We start from the raw sequence: 21,183 nt of genomic DNA on the forward strand, positions 1-21,183 counted from the left end.
GAAATTTGGAAGATCGGCTGTTTTATATACGATCTGAGTCAAAGGCGTTAAGATAATTCAGCTGTTCACTCAAGCACGATGATTGGAGCGGCGGACGCTCTGAGCCGCTCAAGTCAACGCTCATTTACCTACTGAACACCTCAAACGCGGTCCAATTAGCCGCTCATCAAACAATTAGTGTTAACCATTGACAATCTGATGAGTGATTATTGCTGGACAATATTGTTTGTCAGATTGTGATGAACCTTTTACAAGGTATTGGACCAAGAGCAATATTCATGGCGATGTTTAAGATGAAAGAGACTTTTAATGAGATAACATTAGTAGAATATTAGATTGTATCGATATAAACTTTATTGTCATTAGAAGATATGCAGACAGAAACCAGAAAATGACAATATGTATTGCTTTTTGCTTATATCATCTTTCAAAGTAATAGCAGTTTTATTAAGTTGGTAGAAAATGTCACAATTGAGGCGTTTATAAATAATAGATTACGGCCAGTTATATGTGTTTTCAAATGTAGTAAGTGCAGCAGGATTTTGCACTCCCCCTACCCGCACACAAAATGTTTGAAAAGTACGACAACTGCATCACACGATTATAAATTATTATTGAACTGTTTTCTTTTATAATTTTATTACTAAGATGTTTTTGTTGGTGTGTGTGTGTTTGTTGTTGCGATATTACAGGCCGAATATCACAAAAATACAAAGTCATATCTCAATCTCAACCAATTTTACTGTATATTATAAATACTATCAAAATCGTATATGTTTTCACAACTTTTAAAATTGTGTTCTCTTATTGGCAATATTGATTCAAACTTTGGTCAAGATTCCTAAGAACTTTTTTTTACAGCATAAAATGTAATTAAGAACAACTCAATGCTGTTGAAAATTACCCCAACATATGCTTTTGTTATAGTATAAGTTATCTTTGAAACATTGACACAATGTTTTAATCGACACATTCTATGAGGTAATGATCTTTTTTAAAAATAGTTAAAACATACAATAATGTGTAACATACGATGCTTTTATTCGGTTAAATGAGTTGAAACTAAAGTTCAGCGTTGACCTGAGTATTTTTTATGATATTGGAGCCAGGTGTTTAATATTGAAAACGCAAAGACTGTTCAATCGTCACTAACCCATCTCATACTTGGCCCAATTAGCGGCTCATCAATCAGTTTGTGTTTGCCATCGTCACTCTGATGAGTGACTATTAATTGACAATATTGTTTGTCATATGGTGATAAAACTATTAAATGTAAAGGAACCTAGAGCAGTATTCATGGCGCCGGTACAGATGAAACAAATTCCTTTTGAAATTACATTTATTGAAATAACTGATCGTATATGAGATTCTCAAGTCAAAGTCAATGCCTTATTTATTCTATTTTATAGAACATTAAAACACGAAGCATTACTCGTTAATGAAAATGGTCTCACCGACCCTGTGAATGTCTGGAATATGATAAAAGCATCAGTCATAAGACCAAGTTGTGATTTCTGATATTCTAATTGCCAGAACCTTTTGTGAAACATGTAACGTTGTTGTGGTTTTTGATTTTATAAGGTTAAGATAATCTTTTTTCTCTATAACTTATTTCGAAATTAAATTCACCCACTTCTGCAGTGAGATGATCTTTTTTTAAATGTCTCCTCTCTTGCACGACACTTGTAATTCCACATTTTTAGGATCGGCGCTTTGGTCTCCCAAGGACTCTGTTCTAGGCCGTTTCACATTAACGTTTTAGTAAATGCGAACCCGTTTGGATTGTACCAGAATTTGAGATTAAAGATCTGTGCGTACCCCTGGAAGTGCGCATTCTACACCAAATTGAACAGAATAAATAGAGGCTTTTGACGTTGTGCTTATAAACGCGCTAAGTTACGCACACCTAACGGTAAATCTTATGTCCAACAACTTGGGTGAACTAAAGTTTTGAAATTTGAACGCTCGTCAGTATCATTGTTATGAAACACAAAACAAATACCAGTAAATCAAATTTATTTGATAAACTCAGTTTGAACCATTAATCAAAACAAAACGATTTTAAAACATAATAAAACATATTTTCAACGTATTTCGGAAAGACAGAGAGAGCAATATGAAAGGAACGAGAATAGAAAGTATAACAGCACATAATAACAAACAAAACAATGACATATGTTGGTACGATTGCGTATGGGCGTATGACATGTCAACTTTGGCTAATTTGTGGCATGCATCCAGTCATCTCCAGGTATTCCAATGGCGAGTTTTATCAGCTGCTGACCATTGTTAAATCAGAAGGTAAGTCTGAGAGAACTTCCAGCAGATTTACTTAAACGTGATCTGTGACGTGGTTTGTCGCCTGCCGCCCACGACTTGGACTTGACACGGAAGTGACGTAAGTCGTCCACGTGCTCCTGGTGCAACATGGGAACATAGATTTGGGGAAAGCACTGGTCCTGAAAGGAGAAAAATCACAATACATATTTAAATATTATTGGTGTGAATAGTTTAATAATTATATGTATGTCAAACATGAATATCTTAATATAAAATTAAATTATTATTTTTCTTAACTGTTTTATCTTTTAAGTCAAGAAAATGTGACCGGGTACAGCGTGCATTATCGTTCGCCTTGGAAATAAGAAACCAACGTCCACATGCTAAACAAATTTATACCAATAAAATATTAAATATAGCACATACCTGGAACTGGTGATAAAACTCCTTGTATCCGCCTTCCAAGAGGTAACCTCTGGGAAGTTCAGTTGTGGGTAAGAATCCTTGTTCGATTCACGATCCAGCGATCTAAGATGGCGGTACATCTTTGGGCCTCGTTCTGATGAGAACTCGCAGTGAAAAACGATCACGTGATTCTTTTCTGATGAGGTCATTGTCTCGTTCAGGAAGTTCCGGATGGAGTCCTTTGTGTAGAGATTAATGGCGCCCGGATATGGCCTCCTTCAAACTCGTACGGGTATCTACAGTCAATGACGGTCAAGTGATCAATATGGTGGTCGTAGTCGCCATTCAGTACAGCTGACATCTGAAAAATATAGCATCATTTTCTGATGAGGATGTTGAGATGGCATTTTCTTTCAAAATAATAATAACTAGCATTTTAAAATCTTATCTAGAAAATGAAAGCTTTCTATTGAAGAGGGGATTATAAGAAATTAATACATTTTGGATGTGAACGTAAAAAGGCATTTATCGCCTAAAATACCTGTTATTCAGAACACTGATTTAAGCTTCTTTAGAAATTAAACAAAACTCACCGTTTCCGGCAAAATGGCCATGAGATCCTTGTGTTTGCCGGCCACGGTCGGGAGCCCGTTGTCCCGTGACCCATCTGCCACAAGGTCGGAGTTCGTCGACAGCCGTTCAACCGCCTGAATGACGTCACTCGTAGACGTCGGCTCTCATTTGTGATGACGTCATTGATTTGGATGACTTCGGGTGGACCTCAGAAGTTCGGCGTCTTTTCTGATCATGGTAAACGTCATTGACGTCAATCCTACGTTTGTTGAAGTCTTGTAGAAAATTTCCTCCAATGTTGTTTCCTCTGATTTCAGATCGTGGTCAACGGAAAGCTTCTTTCTCATGTTTCTGGAAAGTTAGCAATTTATTGTCATATCGGATTATCAATTTGGAGTGCTAGCAAAAAAAACAAGTTCATTTTATTGTTTACTGAAAAATTTCACAATGATGTTATGATAATAAACAACAATAAAATCAACTTACTGCGCTGCGAAGCGCGGGCCAACGGTGACACGGAACAAAAATCCAAACTCTGTGGAGGCATTTTTGAAATTTCTATTAAAAGCAGTTCAGTCTAAGTAAGTTGTGTAAACGTAAACGTTTGGTAGAGATATGATGAAATTTGGAAGATCGGCTGTTTTATATACGATCTGAGTCAAAGGCGTTAAGATAATTCAGCTGTTCACTCAAGCACGATGATTGGAGCGGCGGACGCTCTGAGCCGCTCAAGTCAACGCTCATTTACCTACTGAACACCTCAAACGCGGTCCAATTAGCCGCTCATCAAACAATTAGTGTTAACCATTGACAATCTGATGAGTGATTATTGCTGGACAATATTGTTTGTCAGATTGTGATGAAACTTTTACAAGGTATTGGACCAAGAGCAATATTCATGGCGATGTTTAAGATGAAAGAGACTTTTAATGAGATAACATTAGTAGAATATTAGATTGTATCGATATAAACTTTATTGTCATTAGAAGATATGCAGACAGAAACCAGAAAATGACAATATGTATTGCTTTTTGCTATATCATCTTTCAAAGTAATAGCAGTTTTATTAAGTTGGTAGAAAATGTCACAATTGAGGCGTTTATAAATAATAGATTACGGCCAGTTATATGTGTTTTCAAATGTGTAAGTGCAGCAGGATTTTGCACTCCCCCTACCCGCAACACAAAATGTTTGAAAAGTACGACAACTGCATTACACGATTATAAATTATTATTGAACTGTTTTCTTTTATAATTTTATTACTAAGATGTTTTTGTTGGTGTGTGGTTGTTTGTTGTTGCGATATTACAGGCCGAATATCACAAAAATACAAAGTCATATCTCAATCTCAACCAATTTTACTGTATATTATAAAAACTATCAAAATCGTATATGTTTTCACAACTTTTAAAATTGTGTTCTCTTATTGGCAATATTGATTCAAACTTTGGTCAAGATTCTAAGAACTTTTTCTACAGCATAATGTAATTAAGAACAACTCAATGCTGTTGAAATTACCCCAACATATGCTTTTGTTATAGTATAAGTTATCTTTGAAACATTGACACAATGTTTTAATCGGACATTCTATGAGGTAATGTTCTTTTTTAAAAATAGTTTAAAACATACAATAATGTGTAACATACGATGCTTTTATTCGGTTAAATGAGTTGAAACTAAAGTTCAGCGTTGACCTGAGTATTTTTTATGATATTGGAGCCAGGTGTTTAATATTGAAAACGCAAAGACTGTTCAATCGTCACTAACCCATCTCATACTTGGCCCAATTAGCGGCTCATCAATCAGTTTGTGTTTGCCATCGTCACTCTGATGAGTGACTATTAATTGACAATATTGTTTGTCATATGGTGATAAAACTATTAAATGTAAAGGAACCTAGAGCAGTATTCATGGCGCCGGTACAGATGAAACAAATTCCTTTTGAAATTACATTTATTGAAATAACTGATCGTATATGAGATTCTCAAGTCAAAGTCAATGCCTTATTTATTCTATTTTATAGAACATTAAAACACGAAGCATTACTCGTTAATGAAAATGGTCTCACCGACCCTGTGAATGTCTGGAATATGATAAAAGCATCAGTCATAAGACCAAGTTGTGATTTCTGATATTCTAATTGCCAGAACCTTTTGTGAAACATGTAACGTTGTTGTGGTTTTTGATTTTATAAGGTTAAGATAATCTTTTTTCTCTATAACTTATTTCGAAAGTAAATTCACCCACTTCTGCAGTGAGATGATCTTTTTTTAAATGTCTCCTCTCTTGCACGACACTTGTAATTCCACATTTTAGGATCGGCGCTTTGGTCTCCCAAGGACTCTGTTCTAGGCCGTTTCACATTAACGTTTTAGTAAATGCGAACCCGTTTGGATTGTACCAGAATTTGAGATTAAAGATCTGTGCGTACCCCTGGAAGTGCGCATTCTACACCAAATTGAACAGAATAAATAGAGGCTTTTGACGTTGTGCTTATAAACGCGCTAAGTTACGCACACCTAACGGTAAATCTTATGTCCAACAACTTGGGTGAACTAAAGTTTTGAAATTTGAACGTTCGTCAGTATCATTGTTATGAAACACAAAACAAATACCAGTAAATCAAATTTATTGATAAACTCAGTTTGAACCATTAATCAAAACAAAACGATTTTAAAACATAATAAAACATATTTTCAACGTATTTCGGAAAGACAGAGAGAGCAATATGAAAGGAACGAGAATAGAAAGTATAACAGCACATAATAACAAACAAAACAATGACATATGTTGGTACGATTGCGTATGGGCGTATGACATGTCAACTTTGGCTAATTTGTGGCATGCATCCAGTCATCTCCAGGTATTCCAATGGCGAGTTTTTATCAGCTGCTGACCATTGTTAAATCAGAAGGTAAGTCTGAGAGAACTTCCAGCAGATTTACTTAAACGTGATCTGTGACGTGGTTTGTCGCCTGCCGCCCACGACTTGGACTTGACACGGAAGTGACGTAAGTCGTCCACGTGCTCCTGGTGCAACATGGGAACATAGATTTGGGGAAAGCACTGGTCCTGAAAGGAGAAAAACACAATACATATTTAAATATTATTGGTGTGAATAGTTTAATAATTATATGTATGTCAAACATGAATATCTTAATATAAAATTAAATTATATTTTTCTTAACTGTTTTATCTTTAAGTCAAGAAAATGTGACCGGGTACAGCGTGCATTATCGTTCGCCTTGGAAATAAGAAACCAACGTCCACATGCTAAACAAATTTATACCAATAAAATATTAAATATAGCACATACCTGGAACTGGTGATAAAACTCCTTGTATCCGCCTTCCAAGAGGTAAACCTCTGGGAAGTTCAGTTGTGGGTAAGAATCCTTGTTCGATTCACGATCCAGCGATCTAAGATGGCGGTACATCTTTGGGCCTCGTTCTGATGAGAACTCGCAGTGAAAAACGATCACGTGATTCTTTTCTGATGAGGTCATTGTCTCGTTCAGGAAGTTCCGGATGGAGTCCTTTGTGTAGAGATTAATGGCGCCCCGGATATGGCCTCCTTCAAACTCGTACGGGTATCTACAGTCAATGACGGTCAAGTGATCAATATGGTGGTCGTAGTCGCCATTCAGTACAGCTGACATCTGAAAAATATAGCATCATTTTCTGATGAGGATGTTGAGATGGCATTTTCTTTTCAAAATAATAATAACTAGCATTTTAAAATCTTATCTAGAAAATGAAAGCTTTCTATTGAAGAGGGGATTATAAGAAATTAATACATTTTGGATGTGAACGTAAAAAGGCATTTATCGCCTAAAATACCCTGTTATTCAGAACACTGATTTAAGCTTCTTTAGAAATTAAACAAAACTCACCGTTTCCGGCAAAATGGCCATGAGATCCTTGTGTTTGCCGGCCACGGTCGGGAGCCCGTTGTCCCGTGACCCATCTGCCACAAGGTCGGAGTTCGTCGACAGCCGTTCAACCGCCTGAATGACGTCACTCGTAGACGTCGGCTCTCATTTGTGATGACGTCATTGATTTGGGATGACTTCGGGTGGACCTCAGAAGTTCGGCGTCTTTTCTGATCATGGTAAACGTCATTGACGTCAATCCTACGTTTGTTGAAGTTCTTGTAGAAAATTTCCTCCAATGTTGTTTCCTCTGATTTCAGATCGTGGTCAACGGAAAGCTTCTTTCTCATGTTTCTGGAAAGTTAGCAATTTATTGTCATATCGGATTATCAATTTGGAGTGCTAGCAAAAAAAACAAGTTCATTTTATTGTTTACTGAAAAATTTCACAATGATGTTATGATAATAAAAACAATAAAATCAACTTACTGCGCTGCGAAGCGGCGGGCCAACGTGTGACACGGAACAAAATCCAAACTCTGTGGAGGCATTTTTGAAATTTCTATTAAAAGCAGTTCAGTCTAAGTAAGTTGTGTAAACGTAAACGTTTGGTAGAGATATGATGAAATTTGGAAGATCGGCTGTTTTATATACGATCTGAGTCAAAGGCGTTAAGATAATTCAGCTGTTCACTCAAGCACGATGATTGGAGCGGCGGACGCTCTGAGCCGCTCAAGTCAACGCTCATTTACCTACTGAACACCTCAAACGCGGTCCAATTAGCCGCTCATCAAACAATTAGTGTTAACCATTGACAATCTGATGAGTGATTATTGCTGGACAATATTGTTTGTCAGATTGTGATGAAACTTTTACAAGGTATTGGACCAAGAGCAATATTCATGGCGATGTTTAGATGAAAGAGACTTTTAATGAGATAACATTAGTAGAATATTAGATTGTATCGATATAAACTTTATTGTCATTAGAAGATATGCAGACAGAAACCAGAAAATGACAATATGTATTGCTTTTTGCTAATATCATCTTTCAAAGTAATAGCAGTTTTATTAAGTTGGTAGAAAATGTCACAATTGAGGCGTTTATAAATAAATAGATTACGGGCCAGTTAAGTGTTTTCAAATGTAGTAAGTGCAGCAGGATTTTGCACTCCCCCTACCCGCACACAAAATGTTTGAAAAGTACGACAACTGCATTACACGATTATAAATTATTATTGAACTGTTTCTTTTATAATTTTATTACTAAGATGTTTTGTTGGTGTTGTGTGTGTTGTTTGTTGTTGCGATATTACAGGCCGAATATCACAAAAATACAAAGTCATATCTCAATCTCAACCAATTTTACTGTATATTATAAAACTATCAAAATCGTATATGTTTTCACAACTTTTAAAATTGTGTTCTCTTATTGGCAATATTGATTCAAACTTTGGTCAAGATTCCTAAGAACTTTTTTCTACAGCATACAATGTAATTAAGAACAACTCAATGCTGTTGAAAATTACCCCAACATATGCTTTTGTTATAGTATAAGTTATCTTTGAAACATTGACACAATGTTTTAATCGACACATTCTATGAGGTAATGTTCTTTTTTAAAAATAGTTAAAACATACAATAATGTGTAACATACGATGCTTTTATTCGGTAAAATGAGTTGAAACTAAAGTTCAGCGTTGACCTGAGTATTTTTTATGATATTGGAGCCAGGTGTTTAATATTGAAAACGCAAAGACTGTTCAATCGTCACTAACCCATCTCAAACTTGGCCCAATTAGCGGCTCATCAATCAGTTTGTGTTTGCCATCGTCACTCTGATGAGTGACTATTAATTGACAATATTGTTTGTCATATGGTGATAAAACTATTAAATGTAAAGGAACCTAGAGCAGTATTCATGGCGCCGGTACAGATGAAACAAATTCCTTTTGAAATTACATTTATTGAAATAACTGATCGTATGAGATTCTCAAGTCAAAGTCAATGCCTTATTTATTCTATTTTATAGAACATTAAAACACGAAGTTACTCGTTAATGAAAATGGTCTCACCGACCCTGTGAATGTCTGGAATATGATAAAAGCATCAGTCATAAGACCAAGTTGTGATTTCTGATATTCTAATTGCCAGAACCTTTTGTGAAACATGTAACGTTGTTGTGGTTTTTGATTTTATAAGGTTAAGATAATCTTTTTTCTCTATAACTTATTTCGAAAGTAAATTCACCCACTTCTGCAGTGAGATGATCTTTTTTTTAAATGTCTCCTCTCTTGCACGACACTTGTAATTCCACATTTTTAGGATCGGCGCTTTGGTCTCCCAAGGACTCTGTTCTAGGCCGTTTCACATTAACGTTTTAGTAAATGCGAACCCGTTTGGATTGTACCAGAATTTGAGATTAAAGATCTGTGCGTACCCCTGGAAGTGCGCATTCTACACCAAATTGAACAGAATAAATAGAGGCTTTTGACGTTGTGCTTATAAACGCGCTAAGTTACGCACACCTAACGGTAAATCTTATGTCCAACAACTTGGGTGAACTAAAGTTTTGAAATTTGAACGTTCGTCAGTATCATTGTTATGAAACACAAAACAAATACCAGTAAATCAAATTTATTTGATAAACTCAGTTTGAACCATTAATCAAAACAAAACGATTTTAAAACATAATAAAACATATTTTCAACGTATTTCGGAAAGACAGAGAGAGCAATATGAAAGGAACGAGAATAGAAAGTATAACAGCACATAATAACAAACAAAACAATGACATATGTTGGTACGATTGCGTATGGGCGTATGACATGTCAACTTTGGCTAATTTGTGGCATGCATCCAGTCATCTCCAGGTATACCAATGGCGAGTTTTATCAGCTGCTGACCATTGTTAAATCAGAAGGTAAGTCTGAGAGAACTTCCAGCAGATTTACTTAAACGTGATCTGTGACGTGGTTTGTCGCCTGCCGCCCACGACTTGGACTTGACACGGAAGTGACGTAAGTCGTCCACGTGCTCCTGGTGCAACATGGGAACATAGATTTGGGGAAAGCACTGGTCCTGAAAGGAGAAAAATCACAATACATATTTAAATATTATTGGTGTGAATAGTTTAATAATTATATGTATGTCAAACATGAATATCTTAATATAAAATTAAATTATTATTTTTCTTAACTGTTTTATCTTTTAAGTCAAGAAAATGTGACCGGGTACAGCGTGCATTATCGTTCGCCTTGGAAATAAGAAACCAACGTCCACATGCTAAACAAATTTATACCAATAAAATATTAAATATAGCACATACCTGGAACTGGTGATAAAACTCCTTGTATCCGCCTTCCAAGAGGTAAACCTCTGGGAAGTTCAGTTGTGGGTAAGAATCCTTGTTCGATTCACGATCCAGCGATCTAAGATGGCGGTACATCTTTGGGCCTCGTTCTGATGAGAACTCGCAGTGAAAAACGATCACGTGATTCTTTTCTGATGAGGTCATTGTCTCGTTCAGGAAGTTCCGGATGGAGTCCTTTGTGTAGAGATTAATGGCGCCCCGGATATGGCCTCCTTCAAACTCGTACGGGTATCTACAGTCAATGACGGTCAAGTGATCAATATGGTGGTCGTAGTCGCCATTCAGTACAGCTGACATCTGAAAAATATAGCATCATTTTCTGATGAGGATGTTGAGATGGCATTTTCTTTTCAAAATAATAATAACTAGCATTTTAAAATCTTATCTAGAAAATGAAAGCTTTCTATTGAAGAGGGGATTATAAGAAATTAATACATTTTGGATGTGAACGTAAAAAGGCATTTATCGCCTAAAATACCCTGTTATTCAGAACACTGATTTAAGCTTCTTTAGAAATTAAACAAAACTCACCGTTTCCGGCAAAATGGCCATGAGATCCTTGTGTTTGCCGGCCACGGTCGGGAGCCCGTTGTCCCGTGACCCATCTGCCACAAGGTCGGAGTTCATCGAGAGCCGTTCAACCGCCTGAATGACGTCAGACGGTCGGCTCTCATTTGTGATGACGTCATTGATTTGGGATGACTTCGGGTGGACCTCAGAAGTTCGGCGTCTTTTCTGATCATGGTAAACGTCATTGACGTCAATCCTACGTTTGTTGAAGTTCTTGTAGAAAATTTCCTCCAATTTTGTTTCCTCTGATTTCAGATCGTGGTCAACGGAAAGCTTCTTTCTCATGTTTCTGGAAAGTTAGCAATTTATTGTCATATCGGATTATCAATTTGGAGTGCTAGCAAAAAAAACAAGTTCATTTTATTGTTTACTGAAAAATTTCACAATGATGTTATGATAATAAACAACAATAAAATCAACTTACTGCGCTGCGAAGCGGCGGGCCAACGGTGACACGGAACAAAAATCCAAACTCTGTGGAGGCATTTTTGAAATTTCTATTAAAAGCAGTTCAGTCTAAGTAAGTTGTGTAAACGTAAACGTTTGGTAGAGATATGATGAAATTTGGAAGATCGGCTGTTTTTATATACGATCTGAGTCAAAGGCGTTAAGATAATTCAGCTCTTCACTCAAGCACGATGATTGGAGCGGCGGACGCTCTGAGCCGCTCAAGTCAACGCTCATTTACCTACTGAACACCTCAAACGCGGTCCAATTAGCCGCTCATCAAACAATTAGTGTTAACCATTGACAATCTGATGAGTGATTATTGCTGGACAATATTGTTTGTCAGATTGTGATGAAACTTTTACAAGGTATTGGACCAAGAGCAATATTCATGGCGATGTTTAAGATGAAAGAGACTTTTAATGAGATAACATTAGTAGAATATTAGATTGTATCGATATAAACTTTATTGTCATTAGAAGATATGCAGACAGAAACCAGAAAATGACAATATGTATTGCTTTTTGCTTATATCATCTTTCAAAGTAATAGCAGTTTTATTAAGTTGGTAGAAAATGTCACAATTGAGGCGTTTATAAATAATAGATTACGGCCAGTTATATGTGTTTTCAAATGTAGTAAGTGCAGCAGGATTTTTGCACTCCCCCTACCCGCACACAAAATGTTTGAAAAGTACGACAACTGCATTACACGATTATAAATTATTATTGAACTGTTTTCTTTTATAATTTTATTACTAAGATGTTTTTGTTGGTGTGTGTGTGTTTGTTGTTGCGATATTACAGGCCGAATATCACCAAAATACAAAGTCATATCTCAATCTCAACCAATTTTACTGTATATTATAAATACTATCAAAATCGCATATGTTTTCACAACTTTTAAAATTGTGTTCTCTTATTGGCAATATTGATTCAACTTTGGTCAAGATTCCTAAGAACTTTTTTTCTACAGCATAGAATGTAATTAAGAACAACTCAATGCTGTTTGAAAATTACCCCAACATATGCTTTTGTTATAGTATAAGTTATCTTTGAAACATTGACACAATGTTTTAATCGACAAATTCTATGAGGTAATGTTCTTTTTTAAAAATAGTTAAAACATACAATAATGTGTAACATACGATGCTTTTATTCGGTTAAATGAGTTGAAACTAAAGTTCAGCGTTGATCCTGAGTATTTTTTATGATATTGGAGCCAGGTGTTTAATATTGAAAACGCAAAGACTGTTCAATCGTCACTAACCCATCTCATACTTGGCCCAATTAGCGGCTCATCAATCAGTTTGTGTTTGCCATCGTCACTCTGATGAGTGACTATTAATTGACAATATTGTTTGTCATATGGTGATAAAACTATTAAATGTAAAGGAACCTAGAGCAGTATTCATGGCGCCGGTACAGATGAAACAAATTCCTTTTGAAATTACATTTATTGAAATAACTGATCGTATATGAGATTCTCAAGTCAAAGTCAATGCCTTATTTATTCTATTTTATAGAACATTAAAACACGAAGCATTACTCGTTAATGAAAATGGTCTCACCGACCCTGTGAATGTCTGGAATATGATAAAAGCATCAGTCATAAGACCAAGTTGTGATTTCTGATATTCTAATTGCCAGAACCTTTTATGAAACATGTAACGTTGTTGTGGTTTTGATTTTATAAGGTTAAGATAATCTTTTTTCTCTATAACTTATTTCGAAAGTAAATTCACCCACTTCTGCAGTGAGATGATCTTTTTTTAAATGTCTCCTCTCTTGCACGACACTTGTAATTCCACATTTTTAGGATCGGCGCTTTGGTCTCCCAAGGACTCTGTTCTAGGCCGTTTCACATTAACGTTTTAGTAAATGCGAACCCGTTTGGATTGTACCAGAATTTGAGATTAAAGATCTGTGCGTACCCCTGGAAGTGCGCATTCTACACCAAATTGAACAGAATAAATAGAGGCTTTTGACGTTGTGCTTATAAACGCGCTAAGTTACGCACACCTAACGGTAAATCTTATGTCCAACAACTTGGGTGAACTTAAGTTTTGAAATTTGAACGTTCGTCAGTATCATTGTTATGAAACACAAAACAAATACCAGTAAATCAAATTTATTTGATAAACTCAGTTTGAACCATTAATCAAAACAAAACGATTTTAAAACATAATAAAACATATTTTCAACGTATTTCGGAAAGACAGAGAGAGCAATATGAAAGGAACGAGAATAGAAAGTATAACAGCACATAATAACAAACAAAACAATGACATATGTTGGTACGATTGCGTATGGGCGTATGACATGTCAACTTTGGCTAATTTGTGGCATGCATCCAGTCAACTCCAGGTATTCCAATGGCGAGTTTTATCAGCTGCTGACCATTGTTAAATCAGAAGGTAAGTCTGAGAGAACTTCCAGCAGATTTACTTAAACGTGATCTGTGACGTGGTTTGTCGCCTGCCGCCACGACTTGGACTTGACACGGAAGTGACGTAAGTCGTCCACGTGCTCCTGCTGCAACATGGGAACATATTTTTGGGGAAAGCACTGGTCCTGAAAGGAGAAAAACCACAATACATATTTAAATATTATTGGTGTGAATAGTTTAATAATTATATGTATGTCAAACATGAATATCTTAATATAAAATTAAATTATTATTTTTCTTAACTGTTTTATCTTTTAAGTCAAGAAAATGTGACCGGGTACAGCGTGCATTATCGTTCGCCTTGGAAATAAGAAACCAACGTTCACATGCTAAACAAATTTATACAATAAAATATTAAATATAGCACATACCTGGAACTGGTGATAAAACTCCTTGTATCCGCCTTCCAAGAGGTAAACCTCTGGGAAGTTCAGTTGTGGGTAAGAATCCTTGTTCGATTCACGATCCAGCGATCTAAGATGGCGGTACATCTTTGGGCCTCGTTCTGATGAGAACTCGCAGTGAAAAACGATCACGTGATTCTTTTCTGATGAGGTCATTGTCTCGTTCAGGAAGTTCCGGATGGAGTCCTTTGTGTAGAGATTAATGGCGCCCCGGATATGGCCTCCTTCAAACTCGTACGGGTATCTACAGTCAATGACGGTCAAGTGATCAATATGGTGGTCGTAGTCGCCATTCAGTACAGCTGACATCTGAAAAATGTAGCATCATTTTCTGATGAGGATGTTGAGATGGCATTTTCTTTTCAAAATAATAATAACTAGCATTTTAAAATCTTATCTAGAAAATGAAAGCTTTCTATTGAAGAGGGGATTATAAGAAATTAATACATTTTGGATGTGAACGTAAAAAGGCATTTATCGCCTAAAATACTCTGTTATTCAGAACACTGATTTAAGCTTCTTTAGAAATTAAACAAAACTCACCGTTTCCGGCAAAATGGCCATGAGATCCTTGTGTTTGCCGGCCACGGTCGGGAGCCCGTTGTCCCGTGACCCATCTGCCACAAGGTCGGAGTTCGTCGACAGCCGTTCAACCGCCCGAATGACGTCATTCGTAGACGATCGGCTCTCATTTGTGATGACGTCATTGATTTGGGATGACTTCGGGTGGACCTCAGAAGTTCGGCGTCTTTTCTGATCATGGTAAACGTCATTGACGTCAATCCTACGTTTGTTGAAGTTCTTGTAGAAAATTTCCTCCAATGTTGTTTCCTCTGATTTCAGATCGTGGTCAACGGAAAGTTTCTTTCTCATGTTTCTGGAAAGTTAGCAATTTATTGTCATATCGGATTATCAATTTGGAGTGCTAGCAAAAAAAACAAGTTCATTTTATTGTTTACTGAAAAATTTCACAATGATGTTATGATAATAAACAACAATAAAATCAACTTACTGCGCTGCGAAGCGGCGGGCCAACGGTGACACGGAACAAAAATCCAAACTCTGTGGAGGCATTTTTGAAATTTCTATTAAAAGCAGTTCAGTCTAAGTAAGTTGTGTAAACGTAAACGTTTGGTAGAGATATGATGAAATTTGGAAGATCGGCTGTTTTATATACGATCTGAGTCAAAGGCGTTAAGATAATTCAGCTCTTCACTCAAGCACGATGATTGGAGCGGCGGACGCTCTGAGCCGCTCAAGTCAACGCTCATTTACCTACTGAACACCTCAAACGCGGTCCAATTAGCCGCTCATCAAACAATTAGTGTTAACCATTGACAATCTGATGAGTGATTATTGCTGGACAATATTGTTTGTCAGATTGTGATGAAACTTTTACAAGGTATTGGACCAAGAGCAATATTCATGGCGATGTTTAAGATGAAAGAGACTTTTAATGAGATAACATTAGTAGAATATTAGATTGTATCGATATAAACTTTATTGTCATTAGAAGATATGCAGACAGAAACCAGAAAATGACAATATGTATTGCTTTTTGCTAATATCATCTTTCAAAGTGATAGCAGTTTTATTAAGTTGGTAGAAAATGTCACAATTGAGGCGTTTATAAATAATAGATTACGGCCAGTTATATGTGTTTTCAAATGTAGTAAGTAAGCCTAAAATTAGAACGAAAAGTTGAGTATCACATCGTATAATTTTGAATTAAGTGCAGCAGGATTTTGCACTCCCCCTACCCGCACAGAAAATGCACACAAAATGTTTGAAAAGTACGACAACTGCATTACACGATTATAAATTATTATTGAACTGTTTTCTTTTATAATTTTATTACTAAGATGTTTTTGTTGGTGTGTGTGTGTGTTTGTTGTTGCGATATTACAGGCCGAATGTCACAAAAAATACAAAGTCATATCTCAATCTCAACCAATTTTACTGTATATTATAAATACTATCAAAATCGTATATGTTTTCACAACTTTTAAAATTGTGTTCTCTTATTGGCAATATTGATTCAAACTTTGGTCAAGATTCCTAAGAACTTTTTTCTACAGCATAGAATGTAATTAAGAACAACTCAATGCTGTTGAAAATTACCCCAACATATGCTTTTGTTATAGTAAAAGTTATCTTTGAAACATTGACACAATGTTTTAATCGACACATTCTATGAGGTAATGTTCTTTTTTAAAAATAGTTAAAACATACAATAATGTGTAACATACGATGCTTTTATTCGGTTAAATGAGTTGAAACTAAAGTTCAGCGTTGATCCGAGTATTTTTTCTGATATTGGAGCCAGGTGTTTAATATTGAAAACGCAAAGACTGTTCAATCGTCACTAACCCATCTCATACTTGGCCCAATTAGCGGCTCATCAATCAGTTTGTGTTTGCCATCGTCACTCTGATGAGTGACTATTAATTGACAATATTGTTTGTCATATGGTGATAAAACTATTAAATGTAAAGGAACCTAGAGCAGTATTCATGGCGCCGGTACAGATGAAACAAATTCCTTTTGAAATTACATTTATTGAAATAACTGATCGTATATGAGATTCTCAAGTCAAAGTCAATGCCTTATTTATTCTATTTTATAGAACATTAAAACACGAAGCATTACTCGTTAATGAAAATGGTCTCACCGACCCTGTGAATGTCTGGAATATGATAAAAGCATCAGTCATAAGACCAAGTTGTGATTTCTGATATTCTAATTGCCAGAACCTTTTATGAAACATGTAACGTTGTTGTGGTTTTTGATTTTATAAGGTTAAGATAATCTTTTTTCTCTATAACTTATTTCGAAAGTAAATTCACCCACTTCTGCAGTGAGATGATCTTTTTTTAAATGTCTCCTCTCTTGCACGACACTTGTAATTCCACATTTTTAGGATCGGCGCTTTGGTCTCCCAAGGACTCTGTTCTAGGCCGTTTCACATTAACGTTTTAGTAAATGCGAACCCGTTTGGATTGTACCAGAATTTGAGATTAAAGATCTGTGCGTACCCCTGGAAGTGCGCATTCTACACCAAATTGAACAGAATAAATAGAGGCTTTTGACGTTGTGCTTATAAACGCGCTAAGTTACGCACACCTAACGGTAAATCTTATGTCCAACAACTTGGGTGAACTTAAGTTTTGAAATTTGAACGTTCGTCAGTATCATTGTTATGAAACACAAAACAAATACCAGTAAATCAAATTTATTTGATAAACTCAGTTTGAACCATTAATCAAAACAAAACGATTTTAAAACATAATAAAACATATTTTCAACGTATTTCGGAAAGACAGAGAGAGCAATATGAAAGGAACGAGAATAGAAAGTATAACAGCACATAATAACAAACAAAACAATGACATATGTTGGTACGATTGCGTATGGGCGTATGACATGTCAACTTTGGCTAATTTGTGGCATGCATCCAGTCAACTCCAGGTATTCCAATGGCGAGTTTTATCAGCTGCTGACCATTGTTAAATCAGAAGGTAAGTCTGAGAGAACTTCCAGCAGATTTACTTAAACGTGATCTGTGACGTGGTTTGTCGCCTGCCGCCCACGACTTGGACTTGACACGGAAGTGACGTAAGTCGTCCACGTGCTCCTGCTGCAACATGGGAACATATTTTTGGGGAAAGCACTGGTCCTGAAAGGAGAAAAACCACAATACATATTTAAATATTATTGGTGTGAATAGTTTAATAATTATATGTATGTCAAACATGAATATCTTAATATAAAATTAAATTATTATTTTTCTTAACTGTTTTATCTTTTAAGTCAAGAAAATGTGACCGGGTACAGCGTGCATTATCGTTCGCCTTGGAAATAAGAAACCAACGTTCACATGCTAAACAAATTTATACCAATAAAATATTAAATATAGCACATACCTGGAACTGGTGATAAAACTCCTTGTATCCGCCTTCCAAGAGGTAAACCTCTGGGAAGTTCAGTTGTGGGTAAGAATCCTTGTTCGATTCACGATCCAGCGATCTAAGATGGCGGTACATCTTTGGGCCTCGTTCTGATGAGAACTCGCAGTGAAAAACGATCACGTGATTCTTTTCTGATGAGGTCATTGTCTCGTTCAGGAAGTTCCGGATGGAGTCCTTTGTGTAGAGATTAATGGCGCCCCGGATATGGCCTCCTTCAAACTCGTACGGGTATCTACAGTCAATGACGGTCAAGTGATCAATATGGTGGTCGTAGTCGCCATTCAGTACAGCTGACATCTGAAAAATGTAGCATCATTTTCTGATGAGGATGTTGAGATGGCATTTTCTTTTCAAAATAATAATAACTAGCATTTTAAAATCTTATCTAGAAAATGAAAGCTTTCTATTGAAGAGGGGATTATAAGAAATTAATACATTTTGGATGTGAACGTAAAAAGGCATTTATCGCCTAAAATACTCTGTTATTCAGAACACTGATTTAAGCTTCTTTAGAAATTAAACAAAACTCACCGTTTCCGGCAAAATGGCCATGAGATCCTTGTGTTTGCCGGCCACGGTCGGGAGCCCGTTGTCCCGTGACCCATCTGCCACAAGGTCGGAGTTCGTCGACAGCCGTTCAACCGCCTGAATGACGTCATTCGTAGACGATCGGCTCTCATTTGTGATGACGTCATTGATTTGGGATGACTTCGGGTGGACCTCAGAAGTTCGGCGTCTTTTCTGATCATGGTAAACGTCATTGACGTCAATCCTACGTTTGTTGAAGTTCTTGTAGAAAATTTCCTCCAATGTTGTTTCCTCTGATTTCAGATCGTGGTCAACGGAAAGTTTCTTTCTCATGTTTCTGGAAAGTTAGCAATTTATTGTCATATCGGATTATCAATTTGGAGTGCTAGCAAAAAAAACAAGTTCATTTTATTGTTTACTGAAAAATTTCACAATGATGTTATGATAATAAACAACAATAAAATCAACTTACTGCGCTGCGAAGCGGCGGGCCAACGGTGACACGGAACAAAAATCCAAACTCTGTGGAGGCATTTTTGAAATTTCTATTAAAAGCAGTTCAGTCTAAGTAAGTTGTGTAAACGTAAACGTTTGGTAGAGATATGATGAAATTTGGAAGATCGGCTGTTTTATATACGATCTGAGTCAAAGGCGTTAAGATAATTCAGCTCTTCACTCAAGCACGATGATTGGAGCGGCGGACGCTCTGAGCCGCTCAAGTCAACGCTCATTTACCTACTGAACACCTCAAACGCGGTCCAATTAGCCGCTCATCAAACAATTAGTGTTAACCATTGACAATCTGATGAGTGATTATTGCTGGACAATATTGTTTGTCAGATTGTGATGAAACTTTTACAAGGTATTGGACCAAGAGCAATATTCATGGCGATGTTTAAGATGAAAGAGACTTTTAATGAGATAACATTAGTAGAATATTAGATTGTATCGATATAAACTTTATTGTCATTAGAAGATATGCAGACAGAAACCAGAAAATGACAATATGTATTGCTTTTTGCTAATATCATCTTTCAAAGTGATAGCAGTTTTATTAAGTTGGTAGAAAATGTCACAATTGAGGCGTTTATAAATAATAGATTACGGCCAGTTATATGTGTTTTCAAATGTAGTAAGTAAGCCTAAAATTAGAACGAAAAGTTGAGTATCACATCGTATAATTTTGAATTAAGTGCAGCAGGATTTTGCACTCCCCCTACCCGCACAGAAAATGCACACAAAATGTTTGAAAAGTACGACAACTGCATTACACGATTATAAATTATTATTGAACTGTTTTCTTTTATAATTTTATTACTAAGATGTTTTTGTTGGTGTGTGTGTGTGTTTGTTGTTGCGATATTACAGGCCGAATGTCACAAAAATACAAAGTCATATCTCAATCTCAACCAATTTTACTGTATATTATAAAAACTATCAAAATCGTATATGTTTTCACAACTTTTAAAATTGTGTTCTCTTATTGGCAATATTGATTCAAACTTTGGTCAAGATTCCTAAGAACTTTTTTCTACAGCATACAATGTAATTAAGAACAACTCAATGCTGTTGAAAATTACCCCAACATATGCTTTTGTTATAGTATAAGTTATCTTTGAAACATTGACACAATGTTTTAATCGACACATTCTATGAGGTAATGTTCTTTTTTAAAAATAGTTAAAACATACAATAATGTGTAACATACGATGCTTTTATTCGGTAAAATGAGTTGAAACTAAAGTTCAGCGTTGACCTGAGTATTTTTTTATGATATTGGAGCCAGGTGTTTAATATTGAAAACGCAAAGATTGTTCAATCGTCACTATCCCATCTCAAACTTGGCCCAATTAGCGGCTCATCAATCAGTTTGTGTTTGCCATCGTCACTCTGATGAGTGACTATTAATTGACAATATTGTTTGTCATATGGTGATAAAACTATTAAATGTAAAGGAACCTAGAGCAGTATTCATGGCGCCGGTACAGATGAAATAAATTCCTTTTGAAATTACATTTATTGAAATAACTGATCGTATCTGAGATTCTCAAGTCAAAGTCAATGCCTTATTTATTCTATTTTATAGAACATTAAAACACGAAGTATTACTCGTTAATGAAAATGGTCTCACCGACCCTGTGAATGTCTGGAATATGATAAAAGCATCAGTCATAAGACCAATGTGTGATTTCTGATATTCTAATTGCCAGAACCTTTTGTGAAACATGTAACGTTGTTGTGGTTTTTGATTTTATAAGGTTAAGATCATCTTTTTTCTCTATAACTTATTTCGAAAGTAAATTCACCCACTTCTGCAG

The 21,183-nt window shown here is 36.0% G+C and overlaps 5 protein-coding genes across 5 annotated transcripts; all 5 read right to left on the reverse strand.

The window, feature by feature from the left end:
- Positions 1–2,902: 2,902 nt before the first annotated feature.
- On the reverse strand, positions 2,903–3,605 carry LOC128246012 (M-phase inducer phosphatase 3-like). Its single transcript, XM_052964222.1, has 3 exons — positions 3,522–3,605; positions 3,279–3,392; positions 2,903–3,046 (listed from the first exon to the last, which is right to left on the reverse strand). Exons 1-3 carry the CDS (start codon positions 3,603–3,605, stop codon positions 2,903–2,905), a joined length of 342 nt encoding a protein of 113 aa, XP_052820182.1.
- A 2,560-nt stretch (positions 3,606–6,165) lies between these two features.
- LOC128203332 (M-phase inducer phosphatase 1-like) lies at positions 6,166–7,186 on the reverse strand. Its single transcript, XM_052904718.1, has 3 exons — positions 7,151–7,186; positions 6,575–6,916; positions 6,166–6,330 (listed from the first exon to the last, which is right to left on the reverse strand). The coding sequence occupies exons 1-3, from the start codon at positions 7,169–7,171 to the stop codon at positions 6,166–6,168; spliced, it is 528 nt and encodes a 175-aa protein (XP_052760678.1). The 5' UTR covers positions 7,172–7,186.
- Positions 7,187–10,043: 2,857 nt separating this feature from the next.
- Positions 10,044–11,148, reverse strand: LOC128203331 (M-phase inducer phosphatase 1-like). Its single transcript, XM_052904717.1, has 3 exons — positions 11,032–11,148; positions 10,456–10,797; positions 10,044–10,208 (listed from the first exon to the last, which is right to left on the reverse strand). Exons 1-3 carry the CDS (start codon positions 11,125–11,127, stop codon positions 10,044–10,046), a joined length of 603 nt encoding a protein of 200 aa, XP_052760677.1. The 5' UTR covers positions 11,128–11,148.
- A 2,816-nt stretch (positions 11,149–13,964) lies between these two features.
- LOC128246013 (M-phase inducer phosphatase 1-like) lies at positions 13,965–15,242 on the reverse strand. Its single transcript, XM_052964223.1, has 3 exons — positions 14,913–15,242; positions 14,337–14,678; positions 13,965–14,090 (listed from the first exon to the last, which is right to left on the reverse strand). Exons 1-3 carry the CDS (start codon positions 15,240–15,242, stop codon positions 13,965–13,967), a joined length of 798 nt encoding a protein of 265 aa, XP_052820183.1.
- A 2,638-nt stretch (positions 15,243–17,880) lies between these two features.
- LOC128246014 (M-phase inducer phosphatase 1-like) lies at positions 17,881–19,198 on the reverse strand. The gene is made up of 3 exons (XM_052964225.1): positions 18,869–19,198; positions 18,293–18,634; positions 17,881–18,045 (listed from the first exon to the last, which is right to left on the reverse strand). The coding sequence occupies exons 1-3, from the start codon at positions 19,196–19,198 to the stop codon at positions 17,881–17,883; spliced, it is 837 nt and encodes a 278-aa protein (XP_052820185.1).
- Between the last annotated feature and the right edge of the window lie 1,985 nt (positions 19,199–21,183).

The sequence above is a fragment of the Mya arenaria genome, chromosome 9 (genome assembly GCF_026914265.1).
Source record: "Mya arenaria isolate MELC-2E11 chromosome 9, ASM2691426v1".
Lineage (NCBI taxonomy): Eukaryota > Metazoa > Mollusca > Bivalvia > Myida > Myidae > Mya > Mya arenaria.

Bases quoted from the DNA above. Each gene is read 5' to 3' on its own strand.
- LOC128246012 (XM_052964222.1), bottom strand. From the start codon at position 3,605: ATGAGAAAGAAGCTTTCCGTTGACCACGATCTGAAATCAGAGGAAACA. The intron at 3,393-3,521 runs GTAGGATTGACG...GACGTCATTCAG, and splicing joins TCTACAAGACTTCAACAAAC to GCGGTTGAACGGCTGTCGAC. The intron at 3,047-3,278 runs GTGAGTTTTGTT...TATATTTTTCAG, and splicing joins TGGCCATTTTGCCGGAAACG to ATGTCAGCTGTACTGAATGG.
- LOC128246013 (XM_052964223.1), bottom strand. From the start codon at position 15,242: ATGAGAAAGAAACTTTCCGTTGACCACGATCTGAAATCAGAGGAAACA. The intron at 14,679-14,912 runs GTGAGTTTTGTT...TACATTTTTCAG, and splicing joins TGGCCATTTTGCCGGAAACG to ATGTCAGCTGTACTGAATGG. The intron at 14,091-14,336 runs GTATGTGCTATA...TTCTCCTTTCAG, and splicing joins AGTTTTATCACCAGTTCCAG to GACCAGTGCTTTCCCCAAAA.
- LOC128203332 (XM_052904718.1), bottom strand. From the start codon at position 7,171: ATGGCCATTTTGCCGGAAACG. The intron at 6,917-7,150 runs GTGAGTTTTGTT...TATATTTTTCAG, and splicing joins TGGCCATTTTGCCGGAAACG to ATGTCAGCTGTACTGAATGG. The intron at 6,331-6,574 runs GTATGTGCTATA...TTCTCCTTTCAG, and splicing joins AGTTTTATCACCAGTTCCAG to GACCAGTGCTTTCCCCAAAT.
- LOC128203331 (XM_052904717.1), bottom strand. From the start codon at position 11,127: ATGAACTCCGACCTTGTGGCAGATGGGTCACGGGACAACGGGCTCCCG. The intron at 10,798-11,031 runs GTGAGTTTTGTT...TATATTTTTCAG, and splicing joins TGGCCATTTTGCCGGAAACG to ATGTCAGCTGTACTGAATGG. The intron at 10,209-10,455 runs GTATGTGCTATA...TTCTCCTTTCAG, and splicing joins AGTTTTATCACCAGTTCCAG to GACCAGTGCTTTCCCCAAAT.
- LOC128246014 (XM_052964225.1), bottom strand. From the start codon at position 19,198: ATGAGAAAGAAACTTTCCGTTGACCACGATCTGAAATCAGAGGAAACA. The intron at 18,635-18,868 runs GTGAGTTTTGTT...TACATTTTTCAG, and splicing joins TGGCCATTTTGCCGGAAACG to ATGTCAGCTGTACTGAATGG. The intron at 18,046-18,292 runs GTATGTGCTATA...TTCTCCTTTCAG, and splicing joins AGTTTTATCACCAGTTCCAG to GACCAGTGCTTTCCCCAAAA.